The sequence below is a fragment of the Malaclemys terrapin genome, chromosome 1 (assembly GCF_027887155.1).
Source record: "Malaclemys terrapin pileata isolate rMalTer1 chromosome 1, rMalTer1.hap1, whole genome shotgun sequence".
NCBI lineage: Eukaryota > Metazoa > Chordata > Testudines > Emydidae > Malaclemys > Malaclemys terrapin.
The window spans coordinates 265,290,554-265,305,135 of NC_071505.1; the positions used below are offsets into that span (position 1 = coordinate 265,290,554).

Below are 14,582 nucleotides of genomic sequence, written 5' to 3' on the forward strand. Positions count from 1 at the left end.
GTAGGAGTGGGAAGCAGAGGGAGACAGGAATAGAAGGAGACAGTCTGGGTGGGGACTTACTAAAGGATGGAGCAAAGGGAGCAGGCTGGAGTAACCTTAACTCTGGCATTTCCTAACTTTTGAGAGTTGGACTTTGCAGCCGTAATGTTCTTTCAGCATAGTTTTTTTAAATGTATTTCGTTGTAAGATAGATTTCTCCTGACTTAGATTCCGGTTTCAATAGTTGAGAAGTTGTACCTCAGTAGGAATGTCCTCTTTAAAAAAAAAAACAAAAAAAAAAACACATTAAATATTTTTTTAAATTATAATCAGGAATGTAACTTCAATTCCTTTTTTTACAGGAAAACCTCCTCACTGTCAGCTGGTGTTCCTAAACTTGATTATCACTCCAAGCCTTCTCACAAGTATGTACCTAGGAGAGCTGTGCTATATGTACCTGCAGACGATGAAAGGAAGATACAAAAAATTCCATCTCTAAATGTAGATTGTGCTGTATTGGACTGTGAAGATGGTGTGGCTCTGAACAGAAAGGTAATTAATAAATTATTTGTTGAGTGCCATGCAGTCAATGCTGTACTGAACACATACAGGAAGACACCATCCCGGCTCTGGGGACTTTACATGCTGGAGACAAAGACAGTGGTTAAGACACACAAACCACTGTATGACCATAAGAGAGATTCCTCAGACAGTAGTGATGTATGCATTTATTGACTGGCAAGCTAACATTGATGAGCTTTATGCAGGCTTTGAGAAAACCTGCTTGCTTACAGGGCAAGTGGGAGTTTTTGGACAAGCATGTGAGCAGCAGCTGCTGAAGATATAAGGAGCCAGGAATAAGTCCTGGCCATGAAAAAGTGGAAAATACTAGGTTTTCTGCAGAAAAGGAGGAAGCAAGCAAAAAGCAAGAAGGCAGGTCAGAACAACTAAATATTTTGTTGAGGCAAACAGTTGAGTTTACAGATTGTGAGGAGCACATGTAGCGAATATGTGTATGGGCTTGAGGTTAGAAGGTTTACTTCTTGGGGTTGGGTAAATTTTTCAAGCCTTGGCTTCAAGAAGTGTAGTTTGAGGAGGTATTTGAAAGAGGAAGAAGATAAATGGTTGGTGCACCAGTACCCAAAGGACATTCTAGACATATGAAGGCATCAAGATGAGAGTTGGAGAAGGATACAAAGGAAGTAGTAATGTGCTTACTAAAGTTCACTTTATGTCAGTGTGTGGTAGCATTTTAAGAGTTCCTCCTTGAAAGCAAGGGTTGAATTTTAATATACTTTATGTTTCAGTGTGTCTGTAAAGCTGACATAAATTCGCATACATTTTTGTAGGCAACTTTTGTAAGGATCTCAATTTTGTCATTTCCCTTTTAAAAAATCTTCCATACCTTGAACAAAGTACATCATTAACTGCCTCAAAATGAGGTGTATGTTAGGACTGGGACATTTAACTCCAGCAGTACTATACTATCTTCATATTCCTCAGTTTCCCTACCTCATTTTTACATATTCCACATTACAGCATGTCTCCATTAAGAGTTTCTGATTGTGGGCATGTTGTCTTGGAGGTAGGGAGAAGAGACTTGATTTCTCATATGATTTCAGAACCTTTGAAGAGATATCATTCTTTTTCTGTCCAGCAAGTTCATCCTTTCCATCTAGGACTCAGAATAACTCTTATAATATCTTCTACTTAACCTTGAAGATGTTACAGAAACCCTTGACCATAATGGCTTTCTCGTGTTGTTAAAAGTCTAGTACTGAAACATGAAATTAGTATTGCTAAATGCGCCAGTGCATCAATATACAGTACTTGAGAGATTCTTGCCAACCAGTGGTATTGCATATAAAAAACTCATCTGGGAAAGATTATGAATCAATCGATAGCAGCAGATTTAGATTTTTGTTGTCTCCCAAATATGAAATAAACATAGACAAAATTGTGTTAAACGATCAGTTTTATATGCACTTTGACTATATAAAATAAAACACTAATGTCTGAAGCACCTATTTATCATAGAGAATGCTAGTGAAACAAATAGGGTGCCCAGATGTCCTGATTTTATAGGGACAGTCCCAATATTTGGGGCTTTTTTTAATATGGGCTCCTATTACCCCCCACCCCCATCCCGATTTTTCACTCTTGCTATCTGGTCATCCTAGAAACAAAGCACTATCAGGATGGTAAAGATACTAGTAATAATCTCTAAGGGTGAAATTCTGGCCCCGTTGAAATCAGTGGGAATTTTTCCACTAACTTTTTTGGAGGCTAAGATTTCACACTTAGTCTTTATCAGTTATGTAGAATTGATGGAAAATTCTGTAAGAAAAGTTTGACAGCACAGATGATTTTGTAGCAAAATATAGTTCAAGGGAATCTGAAGATTTGGGTTCTCTGTCCAGCTTTGCCACAGACATCCTCCTTGATCTTGAGTCTCAGTTTCCCTAGTTGTGAAACTGGGATTATAATTTCTTATTATTTCCATTAATTCATTAATGTTTGTGAAGCATTTTGAGATCTTTGGATGAAAGATAGTATAGCATATGCGTTGTCAGTATAATATTGAGTGGCACACTGAAAACTGAACCTTTATGGGTAGCATAAAATCAATTGAAAAACACCAGAACTGAATTTTGTATTGAATTTACTATTGAAATAAATAATACAAAAATTCATGTACTGATTTTATTATTAGTTGTCATACTTAATACAATAAAAACCTCCGTGTTTGAATTTTCTTGCAGCTGAATATCAGTGTTTTGCAGAAAGCAAGGAGCTTAGAGCTTAGCTTTAGTAGTTAGGTGTGGTTTGCCGCATACCTTAGGCCAAGCTTATATGAGCTTGACCCTCATCTTATCAAAGCTATTTTATAATGTATGTGGTGTGTGTTGTGTCATGGAGTCACAGTCCGCTTGGAGTGAATCCTTTAGTGCAGTGTTTCCCAAACTTGGGACGCCGCTTGTGTAGGGAAAGCCCCTGGCGGGCCGGGCCGGTTTGTTTACTGCGTCGTTTGGCTGATCGCTGCTCCAGGCCAATGGGAGCTGCTGGAAGCGGCAGCCAGTACGTCCCTCAGCCCGCGCCGCTTCCAGCAGCTCCCATTGGCCTGGAGCAGCGAACCTCAGCCAGTGGGTGTCGCCATCGGCCTGACCTGCGGACAGGGCAGGTAAACAAACCGGCCTGGCCCGGCCCGCCAGGGGCTTTCCCTACACAAGCGAGCGTCCCAAGTTTGGGAAACACTGCTTTAGTGTGCTGGGGCCCAAGGACCCACACGGTTCCACGCAGCAGGCCTCTGGCCTTCAAGACTCCAAAACTGGGCCACCAGTACCTGTGTTCCCTATCTCTCTCCGTGGCTCCCTGAAGCAAATTCAGCCAAGCTAAACTCCTGCAGGAGGCTTGCACTGTGCCCCTTCAGGGTGCAGTGCTCTCAGTGAGCATTCACAGTGATACAGGCAGCCTTTCTAAAACCAGCTACCCATTTATTAGTCACCTGGCACACAGAATCTTACAGTCTTTAGGTTAACACAGAGAGGCAGAAGTTAAGCCGAAGTCTACCCTGGTCAAACCAGTGTCCTAGTGGGCTAGCCAAGTTGTGTTGAGCTCCATCTCTGGCGCTCTCTCTCTCTCTCTCACTCTCTCCCTGGTCCAGGCTCATGAGTCCCTCCAAAAAAATCCTCCTTCCAGTTGCCTGGTACCTTGTTCTCCAGCTCAGTTCACAAGTCCTGCCTGCTGAGGTTTCCTGTGGTTAGGTGTTGATTGTCCAGTTGTTGGGGCATCTCTTCGTCTTGCTGGACCTTCTATTGTTTTGGTTTCAGCCAGTTCTTTAATGATCCTATTCATTCCCCCAAGGCAACAAGGTCACACACACACACCTCCTGCCTTCTGTGCAATGTTAACCCTTTTACATCTACTGGCTAGCAATGTCACAAACAGAGGGGAAACTGAAGCATACCTAAAATTCACACAAATCTTACAGAAAATTCCCACTTTGTCACATGTTGTAATTGTAGCCAAATCCTAAGAGTGCAGAAACAGGTTCTAATTGTTCATTGAGAGAGTGAAAATATAGTGATGAGCGCCCCATATTCCAAATTAGCAAGTCATGCAGAATTGTGACAGTGGTAAAAGGTTTTTATAATGCTGAAGATGGTTATTAGCAAATTTTTCAAGTGATTTAAATATGCTGTGGTTTTTCCCATAGAGGTCTTATTTCTCTCAGAGAACTCAGGCTGAGAGGAAAGTGTTTTTATTTACCCTAAACCGTATGCCATTTTGGAGTGGAAAAGTTGGTCCTCAAGGTAGCAGCAACTACCAGACACTGCCAAAAAACCAACAAGGAGTCCGGTAGCACCTTAAAGACTAACAGATTTATTTGGGCATAAGCTTTCGTGGGTAAAAAACCTCACTTCTTCAGATGCATCTGAAGAAGTGAGGTTTTTTACCCACGAAAGCTTATGCCCAAATAAATCTGTTAGTTTTTAAGGTGCCACTGGACTCCTTGTTGTTTTTGTGGATACAGACTAACATGGCTACCCCCTGATACGTGACACCATGCAAGTCACTGCCAGTGACTTCTGGTGCTGTCTAAGCCTTCCTGTTGCCAATTGTTGTTCTGCTCATATCAGAAACGATTGCAGCAAGCAGTTTGTGAGGAGAAAGCATCCTCAAAATATAAGAAAAAATTTAAGAAATGCCTGAAAAGCAAAGTACATAATGTCCTGAACTCAGCATAGGGGAGCATACAGGCCTGGTGGGCAAATATCAAGCCTCCTCATCTGGGTCGGGCCTACATGTATGGCTTCAAAAATTAGTGGGTCAAAGAATAAGAAAGTCATCCCAATACTTTCTTCTAATGTAAGCTGCCAGTAGCTTCAGACTTTCCCTCTCACAAAGTTTGAGTCATGCTAAACTTTGTCTAACATCCCGCTGGACCTCATGTCCTAGAAGAGTTCCATAGAATATCAGTAGAAGGGCTTTCATGATGGTCTTTCAACCCCTTCACGGTGTGGCTGGTTTTGTGAAGGTCAGTGAATTATCCAAGGGTGAAAATTAGCCTTCGGGTGGGAGTGAGGGAAAATGAAAACTGTCACATGATTTTTGTGTTCTCCTGAGCTACTAGTTAATTGAAGGCAGGAATTCTTCCCCACTATTCTAGAAATAAAGTCCTGTTAGAGATGCTATGAAGTTTGAAGCCCATGAGTCAGGCTTACTAGACCAGTGCTGCTCAAAGTCAGGCCACTGCTTGTTCAGGGAAAGCCCCTGGCGGTCCGGGCTGGTTTGTTTACCTGTCGCATCCTCAGGTTCAGCCGATCGCGGCTCCATATGTTGTGCTAGGCATGTGTAGAACCTATGGATCTTGAATGGTGTGTTGTGGGTTGTATTGATCATTTTACCAGTGGACATATGGCTGCAGGTTTTGCATCTGTTGTTCTGGTGGGGTCTGGTAGTGCTCTGAGTTGGTGTGTCCTGGTCTGTGAGGAGCTTGTTTCTGTTGATGATCTTGGCAAAGTTGCGGGGGGAGGGGCGGGTGTTTGAAGGCCAGAACAGGGGTTTGGGAAAGATTTCTTTCAGGATATGGTCCTCATCAAGTATGGATTGTAATTGTTTCATAATGTCCCATATGGGTTCAAGTATCAGATGATAGGTGACATCTAGGGGTGTGCAGTGGGTTGTGCTTTTTTGTTTTTTTCTATACTGAAGCAGGTTCTCTCGGAGAAAAGTAACTTGCTTTGAACAACTGGCAGAAAATCTATACCAGGGAAAACTTCCATATTTAGGTTTGGTAGAGAAGCTGTAATTTTTGTATGTCTCCAGAGTCAAACATCTAATTGGGACAACACCAGAACTTAGGCTTTTATCTTGTTTTTTGTTGTTGTTGTTTTGTTTTCCGTTTTTTAAAACAAATGTCACATTTAACTGCAGCCCAATGGACACTGCCTTGAAGGGGCTTTTCATTTCGAACCAGGCAGTTGCTCACTTATTGTACCAGATATACCCCATATATGTGTGTATATATATATACATTCAAAAATATAGTGGGATCTTGCCTGATGAAGTCAACGTTCTCTGACATGGTTGTCTTTATTCTGTTGCACACATAATTTTTCTATGCCTGCAATTGATTACATACCGAAAGATTCTTCCTCCAATTGTAGAGAGAGGAAATTAAGATCTCAGTCCAATACTTTCCATTCCATCCTAGGAAAAAGACAGAGACCTCACTGTTCTTTCCCTTGGGGATTCAGGCTGCCACTCTTATTTGACTGTTTTCTATACTACTGTATATCTTCTTCAATAGGATCCTATCTTTAGTATATTAATCCTTTAGAGCAGCAGAGAAGTTGTGCCTTCAGGTCAGCATAAAGAGAACCTGATTAGAGACCTTACTTTGGTACTAATGCTTTGCTGACACCTCTTTTTGTGCTCTTGAGGAAAATCTCAGAACATTTTGTCACCTTCGAACTGTTTTCACTAGTGGCCAGGGACGGCTCCAGGCATCAGCCCAGCAAGCAGGTGCTTGGGGCGGCAAAGGGGAAGGGGCAGCATGTTAGGCAATTCGGCGGCGGGTCCCTCTCGGAGGGAAGCACCTGCCGCCAAATTCCCGCCAAAGAAGAAAGCAGCGCGGTGGAGCTGCCACCGGAGTGCCGCCGATCGCAATTGCGATCGCGGCTTCTTTTTTCCCCCCCCCCTCCGCTTGGGGCGGCAAAAACCCTGGAGCCGGTCCTGCTAGTAGACATTCATCTAGGTCAGTGGGTGTGTTGCAGGCCTTGCTGTATAGATAATTTTATTTAGTAACATTATTTAGTATTCCTTTGGGACAATGTGTCTATCAAAGTGGTATGGCACTTTCTGTCAAAGGTGATCTTTGAGGTTCATCTCAGTCAAGATTAGAGTTTGTCGAAACTTGGAATTTTGGTTCTATTGGAAATTCCAACATTTCAAAATTTGCTTTCACCCTGAATTGGAACAAAATCAAAAAATGTTGACATTTCTTATAAAACAAATTTTTGAAATTCTTTTGTTTCAGGACAGTCAAAATGTTTCATTTCAATAATATCAAAATGTTTTTCCTATATAAACTTTCAAAAGTTTATAATTATACATTTTTGGAAAATAATTTCAAAATGAAAAATTGAAACATTCCATTCCAAAAATGTTAAAATAGAAAATTTCAACATTATCAACGTGCTTCATTTGACTTGTTTTTTAAACAAAATGTTGTTGAAATCTGTTCATTCTCACAGAAAGTTTCAATTTTGACAAAACTACTTTTTCCAATATAGAAATGTTTTGTCAGAAACTTTTCAACTAGCTCTAGTCAAGATGTGGTTCTTTTGGGTGAAATCCTGGCCCCATTAAAGTCTATGGCAAAACTTCCATTAACTTCAACGGGGCCAGGATTTTACACACGCATGCACGCACGTGCTCTCAGTCGCTCGCTCTCTCCCTTGCTCCCAGAAATAATAAAGGTTAACATCTATCTTTTTGTCAAGAGGGCTCTGCAGATATATCTCCAAAATATTGGTCAGACTGTGAAAGCTGAGGGGGAAGGCAAATCCACAGCTCCGCCCTTCTAAAGTCCAGAAAATCAAATCGATTACAAGAGTGGTGAATGAAAAATGTACTTAGCTGTGGGGACATTGTACTTGAGTAATGACTGACCTAGTAGACAGAGGGAATGAATGGCTCTTGGCCATGGCTGAGAGCCAGCTATGGAGTGTTTTCCTCACACCTTTGTTAGACATTGCAGATTGGATGGAGTAGTATCTTTAGTTATGGCACCTGAGACTGCTAGGCAAATGCAACTAGTTGCCAGCACAGTAGAAGCATATAATTAAAACTGGAAAGTTTTCACCTGCTCAAAGAATGAAGCCATAGTCCATTGTCTGGGATGGCATACAAGTATACTGAGAAACTAAGGTATGTCTGCACTGCAATTCAACATCCATGGCTGGCTTGCATCAGCTGACTGGGACTCACGGGGCTTGAGCTGTGGGGCTGTAAAACTCTGGTGAGCTCAGGCTGGAGCCTGAGCTCTGGGACCGTCCCCACTTGTGAAGTGTCCGAGTTTAGGCCTGGGCCCAAACATCTACACCACAATTTTACAGGCCCATAGCACAAGCCCTGCGAGCCCAAGTCAGCTGATATGGGCTAGTCACGGGTATTTAATTGCAGTGTAGACATAACCTAAATAATCGGGTAGGTACCCTACAAAATAGTGTTTTAAGGTAAGATGTTTGTGGAAGGATCAACTTACTTGGTTTATCATTGGGCAAGTCCACAGCCTAACTTTCCCTTTCTTGGACTCCCAAATAATGACACACAGACTCAAGTCATTCATATACATCCCTGACTTGGGATTCTAATTTATTAAGCTGACACCTCAATGTCAATTCAAATCAAACCCATCTTTCCCAGACTCTTCAGAGATTGTTCAGCTACTTGCTAGGCTCCTTTCCAAACTTCAGGTCCTACTGTCTGACTTTTCCTAATGCTTCTTCCTGTTATGGCTTCCGACACATCCTTCATAGCAGGTAACAGTCTTTCTTTGACAATACAGTTCCATTAGTCCCTTGCTGCACTTAGTAGTTCCTTCTTATCTGGATGGTATGCAGAGCCCCTCCCTGGTTCTCTCTGGGTACATCTACACTTTGAGCTGGGGGTGTGATCCCCAGGTTCAGGAGATATACTTGTGCTAGCTCTGATCAAGCTAACATGCTAAAAATAGAGTGTAAATGTAGCAATATGACCAGCTAGCAGCTCCATGTACTTACCAGACTGAGACCATAGGCACGTATTTGGGATGGCTAGTCCCTCCTGCTGCTTGTGCTGCCGTGACTATCCTTTATTTTCAGCAGCTAGCATGAGCATGTCTCCTTAAACTGGGATTTACAATCCTAGCTCAAAGTGTAGACATACCCTCTGACCCTGGGTCCCCAGCAGGAGGTCTCTCCTCCTCTGACTGAGGAGGCACTGACAGTTGGCTACTGTCATGTAATTCTTGGTCACCTGATCCAACTGCCAGCCCAAACCTCGAAACAGGGTGCTGGGCCATGCAGATGTGCCCCAGGATCAGTGCCCTGTTACAATGCTGAACACTGTTAAATAAAGGCTTTCCCCTTAATATCTTTTTGATGAGATGTAAAATTGAGCCCCTGACTACTTTATAGTTGCCAGGGCACCTTCTGAAATAATATAGCTGCTAATCCTAATTGCTTTACTAAATTCCAGCTCGGGTAGGTAAATTCGGCCTGGCCAAAGTCAAGCATTATTTTGCACTTCCTCTCCTGAAAGCCGTTATGTAGAAAGTTGTACTGCTGCTGTTTTTCATTTCACAGGTGAAAAAGCAATCCCTTTGAGCTTGCAGGCATTTGGGAAAGTGCTTTGGGATCCTTCGGGATGTCGGGATGAACAGCCTTCTGTTAATAATTGTTGTCGCTGTCTAACCAGAGACCATTTAACCAATAAAATGTACTAGCATTCAGAGTTACACTTTAAAAACAACTGGGAGCTGGATTGAGCCTCAAGGCTCCTCCCTGAGCAGGGGCAGTGGATGACAATCCCTTCTTGCTCTGGGCAGGTATTAGATTATTTTACCTATTTTTAGGGTACAGTTACTGTTTCACCTTGCACCTGGGCATCTATGCTGGCTAGAGAGTGAAGGCTGGGGGAGAAGGCAAATCCTTTGCACATGGAAGGGAAGTCATTGCTGTGCTGTGTCCTGAAAAAAAAATCAATTAGTTCTTTTGAATTGTCTGTTTAAAAAAATAGGATTAAAACTCCACCATTTCTCTAACTGTTCCATTATGAATAGCACATATGGAAGAGATGACTCTGGGTTCATTACAGTTAAGAGCAGATCATCCACATACATGCTGATTTGACAGTGATTTCATCCCCCGGGAATGCCTTCTACATCACTCTCATGATCTGATCATGGGGTCAGAACAAACAGCACACTGGAAAGAGAGCAACCTTGCATTCCACTTTTGCCTAATCTGAGGCCCTCTGACTTTTTCATTTCTTATCACTGATGAAAAGAGGCTCATATATGTAGAGTAGTACTATGACTAAATGTGGTATAGGAGATGAATTCATAAAGTGGGTCAATGTGGCACATGAAAAAAAATCCCAGACTAGTTTATTAAAGGCTTTTGCAGCATCATAGAAAAAACTGCAGTGGGTTTCCATAAATCTCTGGCTACTTCAATTACAATCAACAGTTTTTCTGTTTTATGTGTGATACTCTGTTTTTAATAAAGCCGCTTAGTCAGTATTTATCAAGGTGGCAGGTATTTCTCTAGGCTCATAGTGGAAATTTTAGCTAGTGCTTTACAGTCACAGTTATGAGAGACATTGATAACTAGAGTGTTTTACAAGGTCTTTGCTTTATTTATAATAAATTAGTGCAGTAGCTAATTGCATTTCTCCTACAGGGAAAAAGCTAGCTGACAAGTGTATAAGCGAATGATTAAATCTACACAGGCGCATAGTGGGTTACTTCTCTTCAAAAGATGTGCAAAATTAGAATGGGAATGCTGCTTTCCCAGGTGTCTTGCCATTATTAAAAGACTCAATAGCCTGGGAAACTTCTTCAGTAAGAACTGGGGAATCCAAGAGTCCCTCTAGTTTAGTATAGGGAGGCTGAACTTTACAGAAAAGCTCTGCAAGATCTTTTTGATCTTTGAAGAGTTCTGGTGAATATAGATTTTTATAAAAGTTGTAAAGTGTTTTCATTCCCCTATTAATCCCTCTACGGTCCTAGAAAATTCACCACTCCTGAATGATAATAGTGGCAATCAAAGTTTTTTGTTCATATTGTTTTACAGTACAAGCCAATCATCTCCTTCATCTGATGATTCACAGTATCTGTAGTAAGGTCACAATATTCAGCAATTTTCGTTTTATTGGGCTCAATAAAACTGGTCATTTAGCACAGAGACTTTGAATTGCCAGTTATTGCTTTTCCTGCAATTCAGATATATCCAATTAAGTTTGACTTGGACATGATCTGATGTAACTCACTGACAGAATGGTGTCTAGAAACATAGGGAAAATATCTTGGCTCAAAATTAACAAAAATTTCATGCTGGAATATATTAATGGACCTGAGAAATAATTTCTTTTGTTTGTTTTTAACTTAGCTAATGTTCGTACAGCATTTTAAATATTGCGAGTACTAACTAAGTCCCTGACCGGGCAATTGACTGTGTAAGGGTGCAGTGGTGTGCCCAGACACAGTGCATTGCAGGGCTGAAGCATGAGTGTTGCTTTGTGTACAAGTGTATATTTTTAAAAAAATGCATTAACTTTCTTAACACATAGGACCTGATTTTCAGAGGTGCCGAGCACCCAGAATTCTCAAAATGAAGTCCAGAGGAATCGTGTGTATGCTACACTTCTGAAAATCAGGCCTAAACAATATACATGGTACACACCTACAAATAAAAAACAGTAGCCATACTACAGTGAGGCAAATTCACTGAAGTACACTTTCAAAACTATAATGAACAATATAATGTATTTACAGGTTAAGTCCTGGATCCAGCAATTGGATCAGTACAGGTAAACCCTTGTGCCCACATAGATCCAATTGCAGAATCCGGTATCGGATTAATATTCAGTGTAACTGGAGAGTGGAGATTTTATGCCTCTGCGTTGCAAACATAGAAAATTTTCAACATTTTGGTCAGTTATTGATCTCAATTCTGTTCTGGCCATTTGTGGTGCTCAGGCAGCTGAAAGCAGCCTGAAAGATGCCCTAAAGGGAGAGCAGGGGCTTCCCCCAGTGTATAGGAACACTGGGTAGCATAAAGACAGCGTAGCTGGCTGTTGTTGTTACTTATTATTTATATTGCAGTAGCATCTAGGAGCCCTAGTCATGGAATGGGACCCCATTGTGCTAAGTCCTGTGTAAACACAGAACAAAAAATGGTCTCTGCCCCAAATAGCTTACAATCTATATCTCACTATTCCCCCCTGCATAGGGGGCATATAGCAGTGGGTCGGGCATGAAAGGTCAGGCCTAGAGTACACAGCACTCTGACCAGTTCGTGGCCACTGCAATGGGACCACAGAAGAGGATGAAACTGCTCTTTTGGCTATTTTAGCCCCTGGTGGCTCCAGGATCAGGGAGGGTAGAAAGGTGACTTAGAACCACTTTCCCTCCCCTCTCCTGAGCTGCATTGAGCCTGAGCTCAGCACAATTGAAGATTAGGCCCACTGAGTATGTTTAAGACTTGCTGGAGAGTTTTGATTTATTTAATCCAGATGTTTGAATATTAAATAATTTAGAAGAAGTTATATTACATACTTATCATAGAAAATGGATGGGAGTAACATTATTAGTAGCAAGAACATGTATAGTGGGATACTGGATGAGAAATCTGTGCCTTTGATCCTTGACTGTATACTGGGACTATGGAGCGGAGGGGCTATGTTGGTCCACTCCCTCTGGGGCATCTGGCATTGGCCACTGTTGGTAGACAGGATATTGGGCTAGATGGACCTCTGGTCTGACCCGGTACGGCCGTTCTTATGGTTTGAGGGGCTAGGATTCATAGAGTCATAGAAATGTGGGGCTGGAAGCGGATCTCAAAAGGTCCCCCTATGCTGAGGCAAGATTAAGTATATCAGACCATCCCTGACAGCTATTTGTCTAACCTGTTCTTAAAACCTTCACTGCTTAAATATCCTTATAGCTAGAAAGTTTTTTCCTAATATCTAACCTGAATCTCCCTTGCACAGACTAAATCAATTATTTCTTGTCCTACCCTCAGTGGACATGGAGAACAATCGTTCACTGTCCTCTTTATAACAGCCCTTTTACATACTTCAAAACTGTTATTGTGTCCCCTCTCCACTTTCTCGTTTCTAGACTAAACATGTTCAGTGCTTTCAACCTTTCCTCGGCGCTCATGTTTTCTAAACTTATCATTTTTGTTCTTTGATACTGTGGTAGTTGGCAAGGGGAGACAAGGTTATAATACGTTTTAAGGAAATGGTGTAAACCAGGAACAAGACATTTAATTCTGTTCCTTTAGTTTCACATTCCTCCAGGGGTGTCAGGATTCTCAGCATGCAGTTCATGATGATTAACATTTAGTTAGTGGGAAATAAATCATCAGCCATCTATGATTTAATAAAAGATGAGACCCTCAACTTTGTATGTATTACAGAAACCTGGTTGGATGCTGCTGCACTATTTTTGGCACAGTTCTCACTAGTTCGGTATTTGGTACATCATGAACCAAGTGTGGACGTGTTGATTTCATCCAGCCTAAAATGTATGAGGTCTCCCTCTCCAACATTGGATCTGATAGTGTATCCATAAAGAGAGAGTAAGATGGGACTGTTTTCATTATACCACTTGCCCTGCTGCATTTCCAAGTCCCTTCATGAGCTGACTAAATTCTTCATTACCGTGGTATTGGAAACACAGAGGTTGATTGTTCTCGGTGATTTTAAGTTGCGTATAGATTATGAATCTTCTGAGTCATCTTAGGATCTCCTGGCTACTATGACAACCTTGGGCCTATCCTAGGTAGTTAATGACTCAAGTCATACAGCCACCTACTCTTTGGACTTGGTTTTAGGTTAGGATTGGAGGTTAGGCAACTGGATCTTAAACCTGTGTCATGGATTGGTCATTACCTTCTTCACTTTGAGGTTGGAACTCTTCTCTCCTGTTGAGGTTTGGGGACCTCTTTTGATCGTCCACCCTAGGAGATTAATGGAACCAGTGTCAGGGATCAGGGCTTGCAGCAGAGTCAGTCTCCTGGCAACCCAGCAAGCACAGCTGGCCTGCAGGAGTTTACATGTTTGACTGCACCACCTGACTGGTCAGGAAGGGCAGGTTGGCTGGCTTTTAAACCCAGCAGCAGCTCCGTGGCCACTCAATACATTCACACCTAGAGCTGCAATCCTTCCTGTGTCTGATGCTCCTCACTTTGCTCCTGGCTTCCTCTAGCTGTGCTCCTAGGCTTGTTCCTGCCTTGTTCCCCCTACCTTGCTCCTCCTCAGTCCCTGCTACCTCACCTTGCTCCTGGTTCTGGCTTCCTCACCCTGACCCTGGTTCCTGATCCTGGCTCTGATCATTGGATTGCTTATTAGTTTGTACTTCCAGCTCTGACTTCTGGCATGGTTACTGGTTTCTGACTCCAGCCCTGACTCATGGTTTGGATCCACTAGCCAGCTCTTGCTCTGCCCACTAGACATGACAGTCCACAGCTAGTCTCTAACAACCAAAGAGTTCTGGAGAGCTCTGAGGGAGAATCTTCTTCCACCGACAGATCACTGCTTTGATGGTATGGTAGGACACTATAATACTCTTTTTTGTCCTCCACCATCGATGAGGTGGCCTGTAAGCACCCTCTTCATCAGCTTCATTCTCACAGGTCACCCTGGTTTATGGATGATCTGCAACAAATGAAATGAGATAGACTGTTAGACTCTTGAACTTGCTGCCCTCTTGGTCCAAATAGCCTGAATTTGGTGTTCAGTATTCAGTAAATATCATATGTTCCATCAGGTGTTATGCGAGAGCTGAGGGTGTGTTCCCAGAATAATGGTATAGGAAGGAGCTGTTT

General features: G+C 42.1%; 1 protein-coding gene across 2 annotated transcripts in view; it reads left to right on the top strand.

Annotated features, from left to right (window-relative positions):
- Nucleotides 1-14,582, top strand: part of CLYBL (citramalyl-CoA lyase) — a 239,805-nt gene that overhangs the window by 134,239 nt on the left and 90,984 nt on the right. For both annotated transcript variants that reach the window (XM_054012734.1, XM_054012743.1), the window contains exon 2: nucleotides 342-531. In XM_054012734.1, the coding sequence (XP_053868709.1) occupies nucleotides 342-531 (190 nt within the window). The remainder of the gene's footprint in view (nucleotides 1-341; nucleotides 532-14,582) is intronic.